General features: G+C 40.0%; 1 protein-coding gene, 1 long non-coding RNA gene and 1 pseudogene across 2 annotated transcripts in view; 2 read left to right on the top strand and 1 right to left on the bottom strand.

The window, feature by feature from the left end:
- LOC109492598 overlaps nt 1-8,525 on the top strand; it is a 29,032-nt gene extending 20,507 nt beyond the window's left edge. The window contains exons 3-5 of the long non-coding RNA XR_002146523.3: nt 1,871-2,095; nt 6,366-6,477; nt 7,589-8,525. This is a non-coding gene — a long non-coding RNA (uncharacterized LOC109492598). The remainder of the gene's footprint in view (nt 1-1,870; nt 2,096-6,365; nt 6,478-7,588) is intronic.
- The window catches only part of LOC101089804 (cytochrome P450 2C21), a 52,913-nt gene that overhangs the window by 15,387 nt on the left and 12,050 nt on the right, over nt 1-25,476 (bottom strand). The window contains 7 exon segments of the mRNA XM_019813570.3: nt 1,447-1,588; nt 2,446-2,619; nt 4,393-4,553; nt 6,594-6,743; nt 8,519-8,681; nt 13,314-13,433; nt 13,435-13,616. Of these exon segments, the coding sequence (XP_019669129.3) occupies nt 1,447-1,588; nt 2,446-2,619; nt 4,393-4,553; nt 6,594-6,743; nt 8,519-8,681; nt 13,314-13,433; nt 13,435-13,557 (1,033 nt within the window). The 5' untranslated portion in view covers nt 13,558-13,616.
- Nucleotides 14,188-22,251, top strand: LOC101095616 (annotated as a pseudogene).

The following is a 25,476-nucleotide window of genomic DNA, read 5'->3' on the forward strand; positions in this document are numbered from 1 at the left end:
CCCAAAAGGGTATATTTAAAAAGGATTTAGGGGCGCCTGGGTGGCGCAGTCGGTTAAGCGTCCGACTTCAGCCAGGTCACGATCTCGCGGTCCGTGAGTTCGAGCCCCGCGTCAGGCTCTGGGCTGAGGGCTTGGAGCCTGGAGCCTGTTTCCGATTCTGTGTCTCCCCCTCTCTCTGCCCCTCCCCCGTTCATGCTCTGTCTCTCTCTGTCCCAAAAATAAATAAAAACGTTGAAAAAAAATTTTTTTTAAAAATAAAAATAAAAATAAAAAGAATTTATTTGAATAAAGTTTTATTTAGGGAGTCTCTTTGATAAAGAAAGATTGTAATTTCGTTGAGTTAATCCCTACACTGCAAATTCATTTGAGAAGAAATATCTTTTGATATAGGCTCCTGGGTGGCTCAGTCGCTTAAGCGTTGGAACCTTGATTTTGGCTTGGGTCATGATCTTGCAGTTTTGTGAGTTCGAGCCCCACATCCGGCTCTGTGCTGACAGTGCAGAGCCTGCTTGGGATTCTCTCTCTCTCCCTCTCGAGCCTTCTCACTCTCTCTCTCTCTCTCTCTCTCTCTCAAAAACAAACTTAAAAAAATATCCTTTGACAAAAATACATTTATCTGGACATGGAAGGCATGTCAAGTGACATCTTTTTAGAGAGAGCAGAAGGCTGATCCTTTTAGATCCTAAGAAAACTCTGCTTATTGCATCTGTCCCAACACAAATCAGGGACATTCCACCACAGCAGGGAAAACAGTGGCCTCTGCCCTTCAAATTTCTGCTGCTGTTTAAATATTTCATTATCTTTTTGTACTATAATTGAATTTGAATTTAATTTATCCAATGACAGGAAGATGTACTAATGATGGAAATATTTTTTTAAATTTTTTTAATCTTTATTTTTGAGGGACAGAGAGAGAGAGACAGACAGACAGACAGACAGAGTTCAAGCAGGGGATGGACCCAGAGAGAGGGAAGCATAGAATCCAAAGCAGGCTCCAGGCTCTGAGCTGTTAGCACAGAGCCCGACGCAGGGCTTGAATTCACAGCTGTGAGATCATGACCTGAGCCAAAGTGGGACAGACGCCCAACCAACTGAGCCAACCAGGTGCCCCAGAAATATTTTTTTATTTAAATGTTTATTTATTTATTTTTGACAGAGAACGAGCGGTGGAGGGGCAGAGAGAGAGAGAGGGAAAGAAAGAATCCCAAGCAGGTTCCACACTGTCAGCTCAGAGCCAGACTCGGTGCTCAATCCCACAAACTGTGAGATCATGACTTGAGCAGAAATCAAGAGTCAGATGCTTAACTGGCTGAGCCACCCAGGCGCTCCTAATGATGGAAAAATTTTCCTGTGCATTGTCTAGGCAGGTGAAGAGCGGGATAGTTGTCAGTGTCGCCTTCTAATGTCTACCAGGAATTTCATCCTGCCCATCACCTGTGACCATACCTCTGACTTCTGGGTGCTTCAGCAGGAGCAGGAGTCCATACCTCAGGGTGGTGCTCGTTGTCTCTGTTCCTGCACTAATCACATCCCAGACAGTAAAGATCAAGTTGTCCATGGTAAATTCAGACTGTTTATTGTGTTTTTCCTAGAAATAATGTGTTAGAATTACTTGATAAATGAAAGAGCCTCAGAGGTAACATAACTCAATATGACACCGTTATCTGGTGTGAGGGCTACAGTTAAAATATACTCAGAGTTATAAACTTCCAACAAGCCCTTTCTGATTCTTCACTTTCTCATCCCCTAGAGTTGATCAGTTCCTCTATAATTTCTTTGAAACATAATTTTTATCAAGTCCTCACTGCTACTCACTGTCCATTCTAGTATCTAATTACCTATTTTATAATGTCTGTTTTTCTCATTCAAGCCTCCAGAACCATCCATCCCCCACAATGCAGCTCTATTCCCAACCTCATCAGTCATCACACCCATGACAGTTGCTCAGTTACAATCAAGATCACCTCTCTGAAAGTTCCACACACTTGATCACTGCACTTACCGTTCCCTGGACCTACTTTATGTCTGTTCATCTAAGCTATAGTTTCTTCAAAACCTACCTCATCTGTGAAGATTTCCTAGTGCCACTCCAAAGGTAAGCCTTTCTAGATTCCTATCTGTTCCTGTGTTCCCTTATCTGTTACATCTTCCATTCTCAGAACTTACTTGATGAAGGATGATTATGTTGTGTATCATTTATCTTGAATGTGTGCGTATTTCTGTCTGTTCTCAAATTAAAAAAACCAGCTTTCGCATGATAAATATAAAACCTCCTAAGTCACTTTCAGTGAGAATTTAGAAATGTCTCGAGATACCCAATATGATTTGCACGATTACAGGTTATGCAAGCAATTAATACATCTTCAGGATATCCCAATTTCACTGGGAAGAACAAAGCTAATCCATGAGTCTCACCACCCACAAAGATAAAGGGTCACATTATACCTTTTCTATTTTGATCAGGAAGTAGTCAATAAAGTCTCGAGGGTTACTGAGGTCCAGGGATTCTTGGTGTTCTTTTATTTTTTCCACAATAAACTTACATTGGTTAGCAATGTTTTTAAGTAACACATTGTGACATCCTGGAAAGTGTATTAAAAGAGGAAAAGCATTGCAAAGCTGAAAGAGGAAAGAATCACTCATTAATTCACTCAGTAAAGTCCTATAGGCTCATATTATGCATCAGACACCGAGTTCTATGCTGAGTAGATAAAGGTAAGACACGCTTCCCTCACTAGAACATACTTGGAACTTGAAGGAGAGAGAACTGACAAAATGTTCGGAGTTAGAGTATGCCCAAGTCACAAAGCAATTTCAGAACCATTTAATTTCCCAACCATAACTCTATGAAGGAATCCAGGAGTATATCACCTCTTCCAAAGGAGAATACTAAGGTTCAGAAAGGTTAGTCAACCATTCTAAGACACCAAACTAGCAACAGAGCTAGAACCTAGTGTTCATCCCGGTTTACTTACACATATTTCTACAGCCCCCTAAAAAAGTTTGCAGGGCTTTTTTTTTTTTTTGTAATTAAGAAACTACATCAGAAAAATTAAAGAAATGGCTAAATTAGCTTATTTTTATTTAGGAGTTTTATACCTTTAAGAATGTGCACATTGCCCTTATTTATCTGTCCATTGCTAGTCCTAGAGTGTATGGGCTCTGCTCTAGACAGTACTTCATGACTTAATACCGTTGTTAGGCACTGAAGCAATTTATTCAGGCTGGTAGCATGTATCCAACTAGACAGAGAATTGAGAAATCTAGATTCTGGGTCTAGCTCATTCCTTGCCTCGGCTAGGCCATTTTGGAAAATACGCTTAATATCTCTGGGTGACAGTTTCCTGGTCCAAAAACGAGTAGATGCTTTGTTCTCAAGAGTCCTTTCCAGGTGGAACACATCATAACCTTTTGATCCACACAGAATTTTAGTTCTTAATGATCATACAACATAAGATACTAACATTTTCTGACACTCTACTATAGTAAGACATACGTTTTACATCACCACCTTCTTCATCTATGGATATAAAAAAGGTTTCTCAAAAAAATACCTTGCTATAATTGATGAACTATACTACATTTCTCTATTACTATATTTCATGTTTTAAATTTCATTTCAATACATTAAATTGATTTGATAAGTCACTAATTGGCTACAAATGATAATTTGATAGACATTACTTTAGCCATTTGGAAATAGGGCAAAGGACCAAGGTAGGCATGAGTGATAGATTACCTAGAAAATTATTTCCCATTTATTTATTTATTTTTATTTAAAAAAATATTTTTTTAAATGTTTATTTTTGGGAGAGAGAGCATACAAGTAGAGGAAAGGGGGAGAAAGAGGGAGACATAGAATCCGAAGCAGGCTCCAGGCTCTGAGCTGTCAGCCCAGAGCCTGACGCGGGGCTCGAACTCATGAACTGTGAGATCATGACCTGAGCCGAAGTCAGATGCTTAGCCGACTGAGCCACCCAGGTGCCCTGATTTTTTTTAAGTTTATTTATTTATTCATTTATTTATTTGTTTAGAGAGATCGTGTGCAAGTGGGGAGGGGCAGAGAGAGAGGGGGGAGAGAGAATCCCAAGCAGGTTCCACAGTGTCAGCACGGAGCTTGACTCAGGGTTCGAATCCATGAACTTTGAGATCATGACCCGAGCCGAAATCAAGAGTCAGATAACCCACTCAGTCACCCAGGTGCCCTGAAAATTATTTCCCATTTAAAAAGAACCTTGGCTGGGGGCACCTGGCTGGCTCAGTTGAAAGACCATGTGGCTGTTGATCCAGGCTGTTGTGAGTTCGAGCCCCATGGTGGGTGTAGAGATTACTTAAACACATTTTTTAAAAAAACTAAAACAAGAATAAAAATAAGGAGAACGTTGACATTACCTGTATCTAGGAGTTGCTTGAAATTAGGAGGTTTCCATGAAAATAATTTATCAAGATTGAAAATTTCTCATCATCATACTCAAAACGATTCTGGAAAACAACGGAGCAGATCACATTGCAGGGAGCACAGCCCAGAAGGAAAGTAGGATCACAGGGAGATGCTAAAACAATAAAAGTTAAAGGTTAGAGCACAATTTTCATATAAATCTTAAGTTGACTGTTTTAAACAATTAAGAAGGGTTAACTTCTGGGATTTTTTTTAAGTATAGGAATTCCCTGGACATGTGATCATCACTATAAACTCAACATGCCTAAAATTTATTGTGCTTCCCCAAACAAAGCTGTCTACTCCAGTCTATTTATTTCCCCCCAAGTGTTCTCCTTGGGGAACTCCCCAAGAGTTCCCCCAAGTGTTCCCCAAATAAGAGCCACAAGATAATTCACAAGAATTACTGGGCACAGTCTGGATAAGCATAGGTCAGGAGCATCCAAAATAATGGAACACTGTACTAGTCTGTTAATAATGTTCTTGATAAACATTTATAGATTAAACCTGTAAAAATATTTAATATATTAAGTTGAGATTTTGCAAAACCATATGCGTAGTGTAAGCCCCACATCTGTATCCCTCTTCTGCCAGGTCTCCCATCCGTTCTTTGTTGATAGACATCAAAAGCCCAAATGACAGTCATTGAAACTCCATTGCCACCTCCAGAAATTTATTCCAAAGAAGAAAGAAGTGCAAATACTTGTAAAAATGGCATGTTTAATATTAATAGCAGGAAAAAAAAAGGGAAACAACTTGTCTGGACAATATATAACATTGGTTAAAAAACACAATGCCGGGCACCTGGGTGACTCAAATGGTTAAGCCCCCAGCTCTTGGTTTTGGTTCAGGTCATGATCTCGAGCTTTTGTGGATTTGAGCCCCGCGTTGGGCTCTGCTGGAGGCGTGGAGCCTGCTTGGGATTCTGTCTCCCTCTCTCTGCCCCTCCCTTACTTGCGCACTCTCTGTTTCTCTCAACATAAATAATAAACTTAAAAAAAATAATATTGAAAAAAAACCACCATGTAGAAAATAGTACTATAATGGGGCACCTGGGTGGCTCAGTTGGTTAAACGTCCAACTTCAGCTCAGAGCTCAGGTCATGATCTCTGGTTCATGAGTTTGAGCCCCATGTCGGGCTCTGGGCTGACAGCTCAGAGCCTGGAGCCTGCTTCAGATTCTGTGTCTCCTTCTCTCTCTGCCCCTCCCCTGTTTATACTCTCTCTCTCTCTCTCTCAAATATAAACATTACAAAAAAATTTTTTAAAAAGAAAATAGTACTATTTCCTTAACAGTGTTCTTGAAAAATATTTAAATATTGAGGTTCAAAAACCATATATGTCTTATGATCCTGATCTTATTCCTTCTCTGCCACGACTCCTGTCTACCCCTTCGTCTTCCACCTCCTCTCCCAGTCTGGCACGTGCATACACAAATACACGCGCTGAGCCAATTTGTGCTACCGAGGCTCACTCCATTCACATCCATAATCCTCCAGGTGAGCTATATAGCAGCCCTAAGCACTGAGAAGGATTTGGCATGAATCCTAGTGCTGAACCACTCGTGCTTTTTTTTTCTCCTGATTTTACTAAGATATGATTGACAGCACTGTGTAAGTTTAAGGTGCACAGCATAATGACTTGATATATATATACTGTGAAATGTTTGCAATGTTCTCAAGAAGTTACTAGAGAAATTACTTCATTTTTCAAGTTATTGTGGCCAAAACTACTAGCTCGTTATCCAAATCCTCGTTCTCCTTGCTTTTCTGTGCACACAGAGAACCACATCTCATACTGCATCTTAGAGCTGGTATGGTCCTGAGACTGAGTTAAAGCCCATGGAATGTCTGCCATTGTCATACCCGGCCTACTGAAAACCTTATTTGCTCTTTTCTTTGTTCTTTGCTCCTTCTGCTACCCTGCAGAGAGATGAATCCTGGGTGACACTAGATGCCATGTGTTGAAGATATCAAGGCTCCTGTCAACCTGGTGCCTGAAAAGGCTATTGTGCCAACCCCTTCACTTCACTACTGTCATGTGAGCAAAAAGTAAACTTCTATGGTGCTTGAGCCATCAGATTTCTCTGTAGTCTATTTGAAAGAGCATATAGTCCTCCCAAACTATTACTGTTAAATACGTAAAGAAATACACACCATTGGTTTTTTTTAATGCTTCCACCAGATACAAGGCCTCCTCTTGAATTCTGTCTTCAATACTCTTCTTCCCCATGCCCATATTCCGCAAAACCATGAGGGAGAAACGCCGGACTTGCTTCCACTGCTCTCCGTTGCTGAAAATAATTCCTATCAGAAAAAAAAAAAAAAAAGGGAGGGATGCCTGGGTAGTTTAGTAGGTTAAGGGTCCAACTCTTAATCTCAGCTCAGGTCTTGATCTCAACGTCATGAGTTCAAGACCCGCATTGAAAAAAAAAAAAAGCCTCCTTAAAAAAGAGAGAGAGAAGAATGACCTCCATTGCCATCAATTCTAGCTGAGTCTTTATCTCAGCAAATGATAATGACACTTAAGCAGGAATGTAACTATGGTGTGGTGCCAGCCATAAGAATTCCAATGAGCCCTGCTTTACCTGCTTTCTGTTAGCCCAGCCTCGTATCTGTCAAGACTCTGGGTTTTACATGTTACTTAACTCTTCTCCATCTATTAGCTCCTTTAACCTCAGAATAACTCTGTGAACCAAGTGTTTTGTCTCCATTTTACTGGTGATCATGGAGGCAAAATGCTAGCTCTGTGGACCACACAGCTAATACATCATGGTGACTCCAAGTTGTAGGTGAAATTTTCAGGGCTGATTTTTGTATGTTGTAAGTGAATTGTAGGAGAGGCAACAAAAAGAGTCAATTCTCAAGAGAAGGAGAGAGAGTACTTGTGCACTGGAAGGAAGTTCATGAAAATCTATTCCTCTGATAAGAGACACAGCCTCTGCCCTCCCCATTTTAACATTTCCCTTCTGTGTGTAATGTCTCTGCCATGAAATATGGTTTTAACACCAAGGAAGGTCAATATCAGACTTCTGGAAGCCAAGACAATATCAGGAGAAAAAACAATTCTCGTAGGATACTTGTCCATAGAGATTTTAAAGAATAGTGTAGAGGAGGAAGTGACTCCATTCAGGCCTTATCTCTTTTTACAGGAACCCAGTGACCCACCAGAGGACTGGACAGTTTAAGGCCAGCTCCAGAAACAAATGGAAGACAGTTCAAGTACTTAATATAAAAACCTTTTTAAATTTCTTTTTCTTCCTTCCTCCCTCCCTCCCTTCCTTCCTTCCTTCCTTCCTTCCTTCCTTCCTTCCTTCCTTCCTTCCTTCCTTCCTTCCTTTCTTATTGTTGGTCCCCTAGCAACAACTCAGTTCCATTTGGTTCAGCCACCTGAGAACCAAGTGAACTATGTGCCAGGTACTTTTCTAGGGCCTCTTCGTATAGAGATAACATATGAGGAGGATCCTATGACCAATTTGGATTTAAAAAGCTTTTTCTAATATCACTCTCAATCCATGTGTACTCACTATGTGTTTTTCTATAATCCTCTTTCCAGAGCTTATCTGTGTATGTATAAGGATTGTGTTCTATTGGATTCAAATATTTCTTACGCATTTTTTTTTGAAGAATAAAAGATTGAAGTCAAGACTGGGAATATTTCAAACCTATGCTGGTTCCATGCACACTATTCAAGTTTCCTAAACTAGTCTCTTGGCAACCATGACTCAGGCCAAAAAGCAAAATGTTTTGTGGCTAGGATAATTGAGTCATTTTCCTTCCTTCTTTTTCTCTTGTTATCTTAACTGAAATGAACATTATCCTAACTGGCCATATTTTCAAATGAACACAAATTTATAGCACATTAATGGTTAGGTGATTTGCTTTCATTGCATTTTATGTTTCATGGAGACACCTTGTCACTTTCCAAATCTAAAATATGGATTAATGATCCTTTATGGAAAAAAATGTTGGAATTATGATATTTTCATAGGCTTCTCTAAATACTTACAATTTCTCAATCCCTTAGTTTATAAGTCTTTGCAACTTACAAACCCACATATGTTCCCCAAATGGAGACATACCTAATCCCTGGATGAATTTGTCCAGCACTGGGAAAGGGCCTCTGCCAGAAAACACCTCACTCTGATCAATTAGAGCTTCCTTTACTGCTTCATATCCGTATATCACCACAGTGGGCTTGATGCCAAAGTACACAGTGAACACAGGGCCGTAACTCTCTGCTAGCTGGGAAAGCAATATAAGGTACAGGAGTACTGAGAATTTCAAAACTAAAAATGTAGATAAGTCTCTTTACTCAAGAGATATTATACTCATTCACCTAATATAAAAGATCTCAACTTCTAGAACTAGTAACTTAATCACATTAAGTGGTAATTATATTATTAGACACATTGCTATTATTATTATCGTCATCAATAGTTAACCTTTATTCAGCTCCTACTATGTGACAGATATTATATTATGGAATTTATTCATATTCTTTTATTAACTTTTGTCTGCCAAACCTACAGCTGCACCAAATTTCTTTCTTCCTATAGTTACAATAATGTGTTTCTTGTCCTGCTTAAGGGAGGCTCCTCCATCTTGTCCCATGTGTAGACTACCAATCATCCCTCATTATCCACTCTCTACGTCTTTTTAGCATTAGAGACCTCTAAATACATAAAGACATGGCAACATGGTCGCAGACATTTCCCAGCTTCCCTGTGCGGCCATGTGACTAAGTTTTCGTGAACTGATATTAGCAGAAATGATGTGTGCAAATCCTACGCTTTTGTATAAATGGTAATTGCATGCCCTCCATTTCTCCCCCTACCCGGGGACTGAAAGGACAGCATGGGAACAACCTCACTGCCTCCATGCACATGAGAACAATAGCCTAGGTGCCCAGGGTGGTCAACTAGAAGACAAAGAAAAACTGGTTCTCTAGATGACCGCAAGGAAGAGAGGCAGCCCAGCAGCACTCACCTCGATCTCATGCTGTGAGAGAGAAATAAGCTCTTATCTTCCTGAAGCCATTGTGTTATTGGGGTCTTTCCGTCATGGCAGCTTCTTTGGTATACTAAATGACTCCTTCAACTTGTCCAAGGTTTGAGTCCTCCTGCTACCTTATAATTCATTCTCCATAAAGCAACCAGAGTGCTCTTTTCACAAGGCAAATGTTAACATGAGAGTCCTGTAAGCACGTTAATGGCATCACATTGCTCTTGTGCTAAAGACCAATATTCTTTTTTTTTTAATGTTTATTTTTGAGAAAGCGAGAAAGAGAGAGAGAGCACAAGCAGGGGAGAGGCAGGGAGAGAGGGAGACACAGAATCCGAAGCAGGCTCCAGGCTCTGAGCTGTCGGCACAGAGCCTGACGCAGGGCTCGAACTCATGAACTGAGATGGCTTGAGCCGAAGTTGGACACGTAAGTGACTGAGCCACCCAGGTGCCCCAGGACTAATAGTTTTAAAAGCCTTGTAAGACTTGCATTTCTGGCAACTATTTCTCCAATCATATCCCACACCATGTTTTTACCAAATTGGTCCTCTTTCAGAGACAGTAACAACTAATTCTCCTCCAGAATGAAACCGCCTGGAATGAACTTCCATCTGCATTTTGTCTGGTTAATGCTTGAACATTCTTTAGATCTCAGCTTCAGCTTCACTTCCTCAGAGAACGCTTTGCTGACATTCCTCCCATTCCTGCTCCACCGAGCTGCATGGCCTCTTTCTATTGTGTCCCTGTTACATGGTTTGTAATCACACACTTATTTGCGTGATTATTTTACAAAACATGCCTACCCTATAGACTATAAATTCCATAATGCCAGGGTCTGTTTTTTCTTTTTCATTTTACCATTGAAAATCCCCAGCACTGGGGCACCTGGATGGCTCAGTCAGTTAAACATCTGACTTTTTGATTTTGGCTCAAGTCATGATCTCACAGTACATGAGATCAAGCCCCATGTCGGATTTTGTGCATGGACCCTGCTTGGGATTCTCTCTCTCTCCCTCTGCCCCTCCCCTGCATGCTCTCTCTCTCTCTCTCTGTCTCTCTCAAAAATAAATAAATATGGGGCGCCTGGGTGGCGCAGTCGGTTAAGCGTCCGACTTCAGCCAGGTCACGATCTCGCGCTCCGTGAGTTCGAGCCCCGCGTTGGGCTCTGGGCTGATGGCTCAGAGCCTGGAGCCTGTTTCTGATTCTGTGTCTCCCTCTCTCTCTGCCCCTCCCCGTTCATGCTCTGTCTCTCTCTGTCCCAAAAATAAATAAACGTTGAAATAAATAAATAAATAAATAAATAAATAAATAAATAAATAAACTTAAAAAAATAACCAAAATCCCCAGCATCTAACAAAGTAGATATTCAATAGCTTGTTGAATATGATATATTGAAGGACCCTGCACAAAATAGAACTGTTATTCACATTTTAAAGGAATGGAAATTAACACTGAGAGAGATTTTTAAAACTTGCCCAATGCTGTGAGTTAACAAGCAGATGAGCTAGGGTGCTGATATAATCTCTTTCAATCTCTTAGCACAAAACAAGAAAGGGGTTTCCAGAAGCTGTGCTCTGGTAACTAGCTGTCTCAACAAAGACAGATTTCAGACAATCCCTTCAAGATTTAGAGAGGTACTGCTATATAAATAGCTAGTAATAGAGTAGTTATTCACACATTCATTGAGCAAATATAATAGAAACAATTCTGGGACCGTATTTCCTTGACTTAAAAAAATGTGTGTTTTTAGGAAATTTTTAGTGTTGTGATCTGTAGATCAGAACTTTTTTTAAAATTGAAAACAGTTTCATTGCCATTAGAGTTTACCAAAGAATAATTACTAAAAAGGGGACCTGCTCACAACATGGACAAGGAATTCCTTCTTTTGGCAATTTTAACAATCATCTCATGGATCTCATCCTCTCTGGCAACCTTCTAGCTGGATACCCAATGAACACTTCTCTTTAAAATCACTTCTTTTCTTTTTAATATGAAATTTATTGTCAAATTGGTTTCCATACAACACCCAGTGCTCATCCCAACAGGTGCCCTCCTCAATGCCCATCACCCACCCTACTCTCCCTCCCACTCCCCATCAACCCTCAGTTCATTCTCACAGTTTTTAAGAGTCTCTTATGGTTTGGCTCTCTCCCTCTCTTTTTTTTTTTTCCTTCCCCTCCCCCATGGTCTTCTGTTAAGTTTCTCAGCATCCACATAAGAGTGAAAACATATGGTATCTGTCTTTCTCTGTATGACTTATTTCACTTAGCATCACACTCTCCAGTTCCATCCACGTTGCTACAAAAGGCCATATTTCATTCTTTCTCATTGCCACGTAGTATTCCATTGTGTATATAAACCACAATTTCTTTATCCATTCATCAGTTGATGGACATTTAGGCTCTTTCCATAATTTGGCTATTGTTGAGAGTGCTGCTATAAACATTGGGGTACAAGTGCCCCTATGCATCAGCACTCCTGTATCCCTTGGGTAAATTCCTAGCAGTGCTATTGCTGAGTCACAGGGTAGATCTATTTTTAATTTTTTGAGGAACCTCCACACTGTTTTCCAGAGTGGCTGCACCAGTTTGCATTCCCACCAACAGTGCAAGAGGGTTCCCGTTTCTCCACATCCTCGCCAGAATCTATAGTCTCCTGATTTGTTCATTTTAGCCACTCTGACTGGCGTGAGGTGATATCTCAGTGTGCTTTTGATTTGTATTTCCCTGATGAGGAGTGACGGGAAATTCTACCAGACATTTAAAGCAGAGATAATACCTATCCTTCTCAAGCTGTTCCAAAAAATAGAAAGGGAAGGAAAACTTCCAGGCTCATTCTATGAAGCCAGCATTACTTTGATTCCCAAACCAGACAGAGACCCAGCAAAAAAAGAGCACTACAGGCCAATATCCCTGATGAATATGGATGCAAAAATTCTCAAGAAAATACTAGCAAATCGAATTCAACAGCATATAAAAAGAATTATTCACCACGATCAAGTGGGATTCGTTCCTGGGCTGCAGGGCTGGTTCAACATTCGCAAATCAATCAATGTGACACATCACATTAATAAAAGAAAAGAACCGTAAGATCTGTCCATCGATGCAGAAAAAGCATTTGACAAAATTCAGCAAACTTTCTTAATAAAAACGCTTGAGAAAGTCGGGATAGGAGGAACATACTTAAACATCATAAAAGCCATTTATGAAAAGCCCACACCTAACATCACCCTCAATGGGGAAAAACTGAGAGCTTTCCCCCTGAGATCAGGAACACGACAGGGATGTCCACTCTCACCGCTGTTATTTAACATAGTGTTGGAAGTTCTAGCATCAGCAATCAGACAACAAAAGGAAATCAAAGGCATCAAAATTGGCAAAGATGAAGTCAAGCTTTCACTTTTTGCAGACGATATATTATACATGGAAAACCCGATAAAAGTCTGCGAACTGATACATGAATTCAGCAAAGTCGCAGGATACGAAATTAACGTACAGAAATCAGTTGCATTCTTATACACTAATAATGAAGCAACACAAAGACAAATAAAGAAACTGATCCCATTTACAAGTGCACCAAGAATCATAAAATATCCAGGAATCAACCTAACCAAAGATATAAAAGAACTGTATGCTGAAAACTATAGAAAGCTTATGAAGGAAATTAAAGAAGACACAAAGAAATGGAAAAACATTCTGTGCTCATGGATTGGAAGAATAAATATTGTTAAAATGTCAATACTACCCAAAGCTATCTACACATTCAACACAATCCCAATCAAAATTGCACCCCTGCAAATATGGCTGGGGCCATATTTTATTTAGATATATGGCTGTAACCACAAACAGTTGGAAGAAAAGTAATCATACTCACCTTGCTTATGGATTTGCTTACATTATTAGTATTTATCTGCAGAATATTTCCAACGATTGGCAGAGGAGTGGGGCCAGGTGGTAGCTTCCCTTTGGCATGGTTTTGATTCCAGAGGAAAAAAAAGAATCAAACAAGAAAGATAAATCACCAGAACTATGAAAAGATCCATTGTTGTACCTTGTGTAAATGCAGTTGGAAGCTTGGAATCCAAAGGTTTTATAAATACTAAGTTCCAGCTGATCATCAAACATGCACTAAATCTTCAACCTTTTGGATACTTTTTTATCTTCAGTGGATTTTGACCTATTAGCAAAGAGTAAAACAAAAACAGTCACTTTAGTATTGATAAATATCTAGGTTTTCATTGGTAATCCCAATTAAAACAGTAACTCTTACTTCTTCAGAGATGGTCATATTTTAACAGTAAAACTGAAAACTATCAGATTTTCAAAGGGCTGGAACTCATGATCTTGACAAATGATGAAAGAGAGTATCTCATGTCAAAAATTACTACTACATGAGCAGAAGAAAGCAGCACTCTCAGTGCCTTTTCACAGAAAATCCAGGCCAGAATTAAGAGATAGTAGGGAGAAGGCAGGGTAAAAAAGAAGAATATACAGAGCTAGTCTTTCCTAAAGAAGAGTAGAGATATCCCAACTCTTGGCAGAGCCCCTTTCTATATGTCAAGAGTTCTTTTTTTTTTTAATTAAAAAATTTTTAATGTTTATTTTTGAGAGAGAGAGAGAGCGTGTGTGTGTATGAGAGTGAGAGAGAGAGAGAGAGAGAGAGAGAGAGAGAGAGAGAGAGAGAGAGCAAGCGAGCGCACATGCAGGGGAGGGGCAGAGACAGGAAGACACAGAATCCAAAATAAGTTCCAGGCTCCTAGCTGTCAGCACAGAGCCTAACACGGGGTTTGAACTCACAAACCATGAGATCATGACCTGAGCCTAAGTCTGATGCTTAACCAACTGAGCCACCCAGGTGTCCCAATATATGTGAGGCGTTCTGACACACGTAACTCCCAAAGGGGATGCAGGGTCAAAAGACATTAGAAGACAGGGATCTACCAAGTCAAAGAAAGAAATCACTTAAACAGTGGAAGGTCCTTTGGCTGCATATCACCCCTCCTTCCCCTTGTACATCCATTTCCAGTGAGGGTCCTATAACCAGAATACATTGCTTAATCTCACGTGGGTAAGGAAATATACTCCAGAATTCAATACTATAAATATTTGAAAGTGTCTAGAAGCTCAAAGATATGAACAAAACTTCAAGACTCAAAATACATTTGAGAAAATCCAACAAGGCACGACAAATATCACACTTAAGAAATGAGAACATGAGAGTGAGATGATCATGGAAGCTGGGGCCAGTCAGGAGGCCCTGAGAAAGGTAGTTTCGGGATGCCGTCCAAAGTCAACGGCAGCGTCTGGAACCCTGGCTCCAGCGCAGGGGCCCTACCTGGAACATCAGATATTTAGCTTCCTGTGGTATACTGATGAGCAGAACTCTTCCACTACATACCTCAGTTTTGCCTAAGGAGATATATGCAAGAACTTTCTTCAAAATTGTTGCACCATTAATAAACAAAAGAATATTCAGAGAGGAGAATTATAGGATATTCTATGCAGAAAATGCATGATGTGGTATCAGGAATGGAAGACTACAAGCATTTTGTCCCTTGGCGTAAAAAATCAGATGTAATTTCAAAGAGAACCGGATACTGCAAAACACAATTGGAAATTGGGTTTCCACCTGTGTTGGAGCGCTATACATCAGTAGGAACCTTGGTGAAACCACATTTGGTAAAGGCATCCTATACTGATGGGAAGCTTTTCAATCATTTGAAGGTTATTTGGCATTTTAGCCCTGGTCTTCCTGGCTACCCAAGAACTTGTACCTTGGATTTTTCAATTTCTTCTGAATTCCGCTCCCTTCTGTACTCTCAGCTTGCCACATCATTTTTCGATGAAGTTGTAAAGCAGATGGTAGCTGCCTTTGAAAGAGGAGCATGTCTGGGACCTCATCAAAATAAAAAGCTTCTGCACAGTGAAGGAAACAATCAGCAAAACTAAAAGGCAACCAACAGAATGGGAGAAGATATTTGCAAATGACATATCAGATAAAGGGTTAGTATCCAAAATCTACAAAGAACTTCTCAAACTCAACACCCAAAAAACAAATAATCCCGTGAAGAAGCGGGCAAAAGACATGAATAGACACTTCTCCAAAGAAGACATCCAGATGGCCAACCGACACGTGAAAAAATGCTCAACATCACTCGCTCATCATCAGGGAAATACAAATCAAAACCACAATGAGATACCACCTCACACGTGTCAGAATGGCTAACATTAACAACTCAGGCAACAACAGATGTTGGCGAGGATGCGGAGAAAGAGGATCTTTTTTGCATTGTTGGTGGGAATGCAAGCTGGTGCAGCCACTCTGGAAAACAGTATGGGGGTTCTTCAAAAAACTAAAAATAGAACTACCCTACGACCCAGCAATTGCACTACTAGGCATTTATCCAAGGGATACAGGTATGCTGTTTCGAAGGGACACATTCACCCCCATGTTAATAGCAGCACTATCAACAATAGCCAAAGTATGGAAAGAGCCCAAATGTCCATGGATAAATAAATGGATGGAATGAATGGAATAAATGGATAAAGAAAATGTGACATAGGCCTGTTAATTACTCTGGAGGTTTTGTTAGAACATTCTATCTGGTCTCGCTGGATCAAGCTCTCCTCTCCAGATCGCCCTATATGGGGAACTGAAAATAATCCTCGTTTCAATGAAATTATTTTGGCGAGGAGAGAGGGAAGATGGTGGCGTAGGAGGACGCTGGGCTCACCGCGCGTCCTGCTGATCACTTAGATTCCACCTACACCTGCCTAAATAACCCAGAAAACCGCCAGAGGATTAGCAGAACGGAGTCTCCGGAGCCAAGCGCAGAGGAGAGGCCCACGGAAGAGGGTAGGAAGGACGGCGAGGCGGTGCGTGCTCCACGGACTGGCGGGAGGGAGCTGGGGCGGAGGGGCGGCTCGCCGGCCAAGCAGAGCCCCCGAGTCTGGCTGGCAAAAGCGGAGGGGCCTGACGGACTGTGTTCCGACAGCAAGCGCGACTTAGCGTCTGGGAGGTCATAAGTTAACAGCTCTGCTCGGAAAGCGGGAAGGCTGGAGGACAAAGGGAGGGAGAGCTGCTGAGCCCCCGGACGACAGAGCTCAGTTTGGTGGGGAACAAAGGCACTCGCCAGCCCCATCTCCCCCGCCCATCCCCCAGCCAAAATCCCAAAGGGAACCAGGGAACTTGCTCGCTCTGCACAAACACCCAACTCTGTGCTTCTGCGGAGCCAAACCTCCGGCAGCGGATCTGACTCCCTCCCGCTGCCACAGGGCCCCTCCTGAAGTGGATCACCTAAGGAGAAGCGAGCTAAGCCTGCCCCTCCTACCCCCGTGCACCTTGCCTACCCACCCCAGCTAATATGCCAGATCCCCAGCATCACAAGCCTGGCAGTGTGCAAGTAGCCCAGACGGGCCACGCCACCCCACAGTGAATCCCACCCCTAGGAGAGGGGAAGAGAAGGCACACACCAGTCTGTGGCCCCAGCGGTGGGCTGGGGGCAGACATCAGGTCGGACTGCGGCCCCGCCCACCAACTCCAGTTATACACCACAGCACAGGGGAAGTGCCCTGCAGGTCCTCCAGCCCTACAAGAGATCCTAAGGGGGACCCTGTGAGACAAAGTACCAGAGACATCACTATAAGCATAAAACATACAGACATCACAATGACTCTAAACCCATATCTTTCTATAATACAACTGAATGTAAATGGATTAAATGCGCCAACCAAAAGACATAGGGTATCAGAATGGATAAAAAAAACAAGACCCATCTATTTGCTGTCTACAAGAGACTCATTTTAGACCTGAGGACACCTTCAGATTGAGAGTGAGGGGAGGAGAACTATTTATCATGCTACTGGAAGCCAAAAGAAAGCTGGAGTAGCCATACTTATATCAGACAAACTAGACTTTAAATTAAAGGCTGTAACAAGAGATGAAGAAGGGCATTATATAATAATTACAGGGTCTATCCATCAGGAAGAGCTAACAATTATAAATGTCTATGCGCCGAATACCGGAGCCCCCAAATATATAAAACAATTACTCATAAACATAAGCAACCTTATTGATAAGAATGTGGTAATTGCAGGTGACTTTAATACTCCACTTACAGAAATGGATAGATCATCTAGACACACGGTCAATAAAGAAACAAGGGCCCTGAATGATACATTGGATCAGATGGACTTGACAGATATATTTAGAACTCTGCATCCCAAAGCAACAGAATATACTTTCTTCTCGAGTGCACATCGAACATTCTCCAAGATAGATCATATACTGGGTCACAAAACAGCCCTTCATAAGTTTACAAGAATTGAAATTATACCATGCATACTTTCAGACCACAATGCTATGAAGCTTGAAATCAACCACAGGAAAAAGTCTGGAAAACCTCCAAAAGCATGGAAGTTAAAGAACACCCTACTAACGAATGAGTGGGTCAACCAGGCAATTAGAGAAGAAATTAAAAAATATTTAGAAACAAACGAAAATGAAAATACAACAATGCAAACGCTTTGGGACGCAGTGAAGGCAGTCCTGAGAGGAAAATACATTGCAATCCAGGCCTATCTCAAGAAACAAGAAAAATCCCAAATACAACATCTAACAGCACACCTAAAGGAAATAGAAGCAGAACAGCAAAGGCAGCCTAAACCCAGCAGAAGAAGAGAAATAATAAAGTCAAGAGCAGAAATAAACAATATAAAATCTAAAAAAACTGTAGAGCAGATCAACGAAACCAAGAGTTGGTTTTTTGAAAAAATAAACAAAATTGACAAACCTCTAGCCAGGCTTCTCAAAAAGAAAAGGGAGATGACCCAAATAGATAAAATCATGGATGAAAATGGAATTATTACAACCAATCCCTCAGAGATACAAACAATTATCAGGGAATACTATGAAAAATTATATGCCAACAAATTGGACAACCTGGAAGAAATGGACAAATTCCTAAACACCCACACTCTTCCAAAACTCAATCAGGAGGAAATAGAAAGCTTGAACAGACACATAACCAGCGAAGAAATTGAATCGGTTATCAAAAATCTCCCAACAAATAAGAGTCCAGGACCAGATGGCTTCCCAGGGGAGTTCTACCAGACGTTTAAAGCAGAGATAATACCTATCCTTCTCAAGCTATTCCAAGAAATAGAAGGGGAAGGAAAACTTCCAGACTCATTCTATGAAGCCAGTATTACTTTGATTCCTAAACCAGACAGAGACCCAGTAAAAAAAGAGAACTACAGGCCAATATCCCTGATGAATATGGATGCAAAAATTCTCAATAAGATACTAGCAAATCGAATTCAATGGCATATAAAAAGAATTATTCACCATAACCAAGTGGGATTCATTCCTGGGATGCAAGGCTGGTTCAACATTCGCAAATCAATCAACGTGATACATCACATTAACAAAAAAAAAAGAGAAGAACCATATGATCCTGTCAATCGATGCAGAAAAGGCCTTTGACAAAATCCAGCACCCTTTCTTAATAAAAACCCTTGAGAAAGTTGGGATAGAAGGAACATACTTAAAGATCATAAAAGCCATTTATGAAAAGCCCACAGCTAACATCATCCTCAACGGGGGAAAAACTGAGAGCTTTTTCCCTGAGATCAGGAACACGACAGGGATGCCCACTCTCACCGCTGTTGTTTAACATAGTGTTGGAAGTTCTAGCATCAGCAATCAGACAACAAAAGGAAATCAAAGGCATCAAAATTGGCAAAGATGAAGTCAAGCTTTCGCTTTTTGCAGATGACATGACATTATACATGGAAAATCCGATAGACTCCACCAAAAGTCTGCTAGAAATGATACATGAATTCAGCAAAGTTGCAGGATACAAAATCAATGTACAGAAATCAGTTGCATTCTTATACACTAACAATGAAGCAACAGAAAGACAAATAAAGAAACTGATCCCATTCACAATTGCACCAAGAAGCATAAAATACCTAGGGATAAATCTAACCAAAGATGTAAAAGATCTGTATGCTGAAAACTATAGAAAACTTATGAAGGTAATTGAAGAAGATTTAAAGAAATGGAAAGACATTCCCTGCTCATGGATTGGAAGAATAAATATTGTCAAAATGTCAATACTACCCAAAGCTATCTACACATTCAATGCAATCCCAATCAAAATTGCACCAGCATTCTTCTCGAAACTAGAACAAGCAATCCTAAAATTCATATGGAACCACAAAAGGCCCCGAATAGCCAAAGGAATTTTGAAGAAGAAGACCAAAGCAGGAGGCATCACAATCCCAGACTTTAGCCTCTACTACAAAGCTGTCATCATCAAGACAGCATGGTATTGGCACAAAAACAGACACATAGACCAATGGAATAGAATAGAAATCCCAGAACTAGACCCACAAACGAATGGCCAACTCATCTCTGACAAAGCAGGAAAGAACATCCAATGGAAAAAAGACAGTCTCTTTAACAAATGGTGCTGGGAGAACTGGACAGCAACATGCAGAAGGTTGAAACTAGACCACTTTCTCACACCATTCACAAAAATAAACTCAAAATGGATAAAGGACCTGAATGTGAGACAGGAAACCATCAAAACCCTAGAGGAGAAAGCAGGAAAAGACCTCTCTGACCTCAGCCGTAGCAATCTCTTACTCGACACATCCCCAAAGGCAAGGGAATTAAAAGCAAAAGTGAATTACTGGGACCTTATGAAGATAAAAAGCTTCTGCACAGCAAAGGAAACAACCAACAAAACTAAAAGGCAACCAACGGAATGGGAAAAGATATTCGCAAATGACATATCGGACAAAGGGCTAGTATCCAAAATCTATAAAGAGCTCACCAAACTCCACACCCGAAAAACAAATAACCCAGTGAAGAAATGGGCAGAAAACATGAATAGACACTTCTATAAAGAAGACATCTGGATGGCCAGCAGGCAAATGAAAAGATGTTCGACGTTGCTCCTTATCAGGGAAATACAAATCAAAACCACACTCAGATATCACCTCACGCCAGTCAGAGTAGCCAAAATGAACAAATCAGGAGACTATAGATGCTGGAGAGGATGTGGAGAAATGGGAACCCTCTTGCACTGTTGGTGGGAATGCAAATTGGTGCAGCCACTCTGGAAAGCAGTGTGGAGGTTCCTCAGAAAATTAAAAATAGACCTACCCTGTGACTCAGCAATAGCACTGCTAGGAATTTACCCAAGGGATACAGGAGTGCTGATACATAGGGGCACTTGTACCCCAATGTTTATAGCAGCACTCTCAACAATAGCCAAATTATGGAAAGAGCCTAAATGTCCATCAACTGATGAATGGATAAAGAAATTGTGGTTTATATACACAATGGAATACTATGTGGCAATGAGAAAAAATGAAATATGGCCTTTTGTAGCAACGTGGATGGAACTGGAGAGTGTGATGCTAAGTGAAATAAGCCATACAGAGAAAGACAGATACCATATGTTTTCACTCTTATGTGGATCCTGAGAAACTTAACAGGAACCCATGGGGGAGGGGAAGGAAAAAAAAAAAGAGATTAGAGTGGGAGAGAGTCAAAGCATAAGAGACTGTTAAAAACTGAGAACAAACTGAGGGTTGATGGGGGGTGGGAGGGAGGGGAGGGTGGGTGATGGGTATTGAGGAGGGCACCTTTTGGGATGAGCACTGGGTGTTGTATGGAAACCAATCTGACAATAAATTTCATATATTAAAAAAAAAAAGAAAAAAAAACAATAAAAAGAAAAAGAAAATGTGGTGTATATATATACAATGGAGTATTACTCGGCAATCAAAAAGAATGAAATGTTGCCATTTGCAATTACGTGGATGGTACTGGAGGGTATTATGCTAAGTGAAATTAGTCAGAGAAAGACAAAAATCATATGACTTCACTCATATGAGTACTTTAAGAAACAAAACAGATGAACATAAGGGAAGGGAAACAAAAATAATATAAAAACAGGGAGGGGGACAAAACAGAAGAGACTCATAAATATGGAGAACTGAGGGTTGCTGGAGGGGTTGTGGGAGGGGGGATGGGCTAAATGGGTAAGGGACATTAAGGAATCTACTCCTGAAGTCACTGCTTCACTATATGGTAACTAATTTGGATGTAAATTTTAAAAAATCAAAAATAAAGTTAAAAAAATGTAATTCTTAAAAAAAAAAGAAAGAAAAGAAAAGAAAAGAAAAGAAAAGAAAAGAAAAGAAAAGAAAAGAAAAGAAAAGAAAAGAAAAGATCACGTAAGCTGTATGGTCCAGAAACAAATATACCTCGGAATTAAGGCTTCATGAAGTTCATCACACATAAAGGGAAAAAAAGGATTGGTCACCTGTTTGTAACCTTAGTTTATTCACTTTTAGGCAGTGCTTTTATCATTTGCTTTCAGAAGTTAGAAAGCATTTGTTAAACCCAGCTTTGATTTTAACCCTACACCGCTGAGAATTTGCATTTGGAACATGGAACCACGTGTATACAGAATTCATTCAAGTGTAATTCATGCAAGTAATGTGCATATTAGCATATTTACAATAATGGGATATCATCACTCTTAAGTAGAAATTGAAACGGTAGACTTAAGCCTTTTAATTATGACCTTACCTGAAAGAAGTTAGTTGAGTTCCTCACACAGTATGTATTATATTAACCATTATCACCTTTACGTTATTAAATTCAGACTATTTATAACTTATTGTCATAGGGCCTGCCTCTTGGCTTAGGATATTCGAGTAATCATCAGATATTTAAAGTAGAAACTTAGACTTAAAAATACTGTTAATGAGGGCTCCTTGGCACTTTTCTTATTTTTAAATTGTTCTTATGGGTAGTAGTTTATTCAGTGCTATATATAGTGAGATTAACTCCCAGATTAAACAGTGAATATTTTTTTGGTGAGTGGTCCAGAGCTTTAATATATTTTTCTTATAGTTTGCACCCCTCTCCCAGGTACTTTGACTGCTCTTTCAATAATGCTGATTATGTGTCAAATTTTGTCTCAACAGTAGGCAACACATGAAGAGGAGTTGGTTGATATGTCTCCAGCACCATGCATCCCTGTTTTCCATTTATTGTGTGTATTCACTTTCAATAGTGTATTTCAAACTGATATTTTTATAAACAAATCAATGTCTAAGGACTGAAATAGTAACTTAATAAAGTTAATTTATTTTTTGTACAGCTAAAAAGAAAAAAACCAACAACAAAACAAGAACGTTAGGGGTGCCTGGGTGGCCCAGTTGGTTAAGTGTCCAACTTTGGCTCAGGTAATAATCTCAGGGTTCATGGGTTTGGGCTATGTTTCAGGTTCTGCCCTGACAGTGCAGAGCCTGCTTGGGATTCTCTCTCCCACTCCTACTTGCATGCTCTCTCTCTCTCTCAAAATAAATAAAACTTAAAAAAAAATAATACTAATCCCTGAAGAAGTTAACCTTGAGAAAACAAAAATGGTTAAAATAAGTAAAACATCATAAGATATATTTAGCCATTTAAAAAGAACACGTTATTAGAAAAAGTTCTTGGTGGGGCGCCTGGGTGGCTCAGTCGGTTAAGCGTCCGACTTCAGCTCAGGTCACGATCTCGCGGTCCGTGAGTTCGAGCCCCGCGTCGGGCTCTGGGCTGATGGCTCAGAGCCTGGAGCCTGCTTCCGATTCTGTGTCTCCCTCTCTCTCTGACCCTCCCCTGTTCATGCTCTGTCTCTCTCTGTCTCAAAAATAAATAAACTTAAAAAAAATTTTTTTTAAAAAAAGAAAAAGTTCTTGGTAATTAACAATACGATTACAAAACCTTTTTTTAAGAGAGAGCGAGAGCGAGAGCAGGAGCATGCACAAGCAGGAAGAGGGGCAGAGGGAAGACGGAGAGAGAATCGTAAGCAGGTTCCATGCCCAGCACAGAGCCTGATGCAGGGCTCTATTTCATGACGGTGACATCATGTCCTGGGCCCAAATCAAGCGTCAGACACTTAACTGACTGAGCCACCCACATGCCCCAAAAGCATTTTTTATTTTTATTTAAATCTAGGTTAGTTAAAATATAGTGTAATAATGATTTCAGGAATAGAATTTAGTGATTCATCACTTACATATAACACCCAGTGCCATCCCAACAAGTGTCCTCTTTAATGCCCACCACCTATTTAGCCCATCTCCCCACCCAACACCCTTCAGCATCCTTCAGTTTGTTCTCTGAATTTAAGAGTCTTTTATGGTTGTCTCCCTCTCTGTTTTAATCTTAGTTTTGCTTCCCTTCCTTTTGTTCATCTGTTTTGTTTCTTAAATTCCATATATGAGTAAAATCACATATTGGTCTTTTTCTAATTTCACTTAGCATCCACGTTGTTGCAAATGGCAAGATTTCATTCTTTTCAATTGCCAAGTAATATTCCATATATTATATATATGTACCACATCTTCTTTATCCATTCATTGTTGATAGACATTTCGGCTCTTTCCATTTTTTGGCTATTGTTGATAGTGCTGCTATAAACATTAAGGTGCATGTGCTCCTTCAAATCACCACTCCTGTATCCTTTGGCTAAATACCTAGTAGTGCAGTTACTGGTCGTAGGGTAGTTCTATTTTTAACTTTTGGAGGAGCCTCCATATTGTTTTCCAGAGTGGCAGCACCAGTTTGCATTTCCACCAACAGTGCAAGAGGGTTCTCCTTTCTCCACATCCTCCCCAACATCTGTTGTTGCCTGAGTTGTTCATTTTAGCCATTCTGACAGGTGTGAGGTGGTATCTCAGTGTGGTTTTGATTTGTGTTTCCCTGATGATGAATGATGTTGAGCATTTTTTCATGTGTCTGTTAGCCATCTGGATGTCTTCTTTGGAAAAGAGTCTATTCATGTCTTTTGCCCATTTCTTCACTGGATTATTTGTTTTTCGGGTGTTGAGTTTGGTAAATTCTTTATAGATTTTGGATACTGACCCTTTATCTGACATGTCATTTGCAAATATTTTCTCCCATTCTGTCAGTCGCCTTTTAGTTTTTCTGACCAAAAACATTTTTTAAATGAACAAACGTGCTGAGTAATAAACTAGATTTAGCTGTATTTCAATTTATTTAGCAGGAAGACATTGGGAAACCAAAGGTTTCCCAAGAATAGAGTATGAAGTAATAATAATGAAAACTACAAACAAAGTTAAATGGTATGGACAATTAGTTCTAGAAGTTCCAATGAATTTATGATAGCAGTTTCAAGGAGAGAGAAAAAAATACTTAAATGGAAAAATAAGCAAAGGAAATTGAAGAAAAATTTCCTAAACTGATGAAAAATGCAAAGGATCCACACCAAGTTTGAAGAAGCATTAAAGTAAAAAGACCGACACTCCCACAATCTTGTGAGACCTTGGAACATCAAGAAACAAAACAAAACAAAGACAAAATGTAAAAAATCCTGGAGAGGAAAAGGAAGTTATAAAGAATAAAGATCAGTTTAAAGCTTCCCATATACGATGCTTTTACATGACAGACTACAGTGGAGTAAGGCATTCAAAGGTTCAATAGGAAATGATTTTCAAAATTATTAGTGTATGCCAAAATAGGATTCAAATATGAGGTCAAAATACAGGCATTTTTGAACATGTAAACATTCAGACATTTTATAACCTTGAAACCATTTCCAAAATGATTGAGAAAAACTCCAACAAAATAAAAATGTATCCAAGAGGGGCACCTCAGTGGCTCAGCCAGTTAAGTATCTGACTCTTGATTTCTGCTCAGGTCATTATCTCATGGTTTGTGGGACTGAGCCTTGTGTCAGGCTCTGTGCTGATAGTGTGGAGCCTGCTTGAGATCCTCTCTCTTCTTCTCTCTCTGCTCCTTCCCTGCTTGTGCTGTCTCTCAAAATAAATAAACTTAAAAAAAATGTATCCAAGAAAAGGGAGAAGGCGGGATACAAAAATAATGTGCAAAAGAAAACTTTTTTTTTTCAAGCACAAAATGAGTATTTTAATTCAGTTTCAGAAAAAGATGTTACATGAATTTGGATTATAAAAGAAGCTTGTTTTTCCAGAAATAGAGGGAAAAG

This window comes from Felis catus, chromosome D2, assembly GCF_018350175.1.
Source record: "Felis catus isolate Fca126 chromosome D2, F.catus_Fca126_mat1.0, whole genome shotgun sequence".
NCBI classification, from domain to species: domain Eukaryota; kingdom Metazoa; phylum Chordata; class Mammalia; order Carnivora; family Felidae; genus Felis; species Felis catus.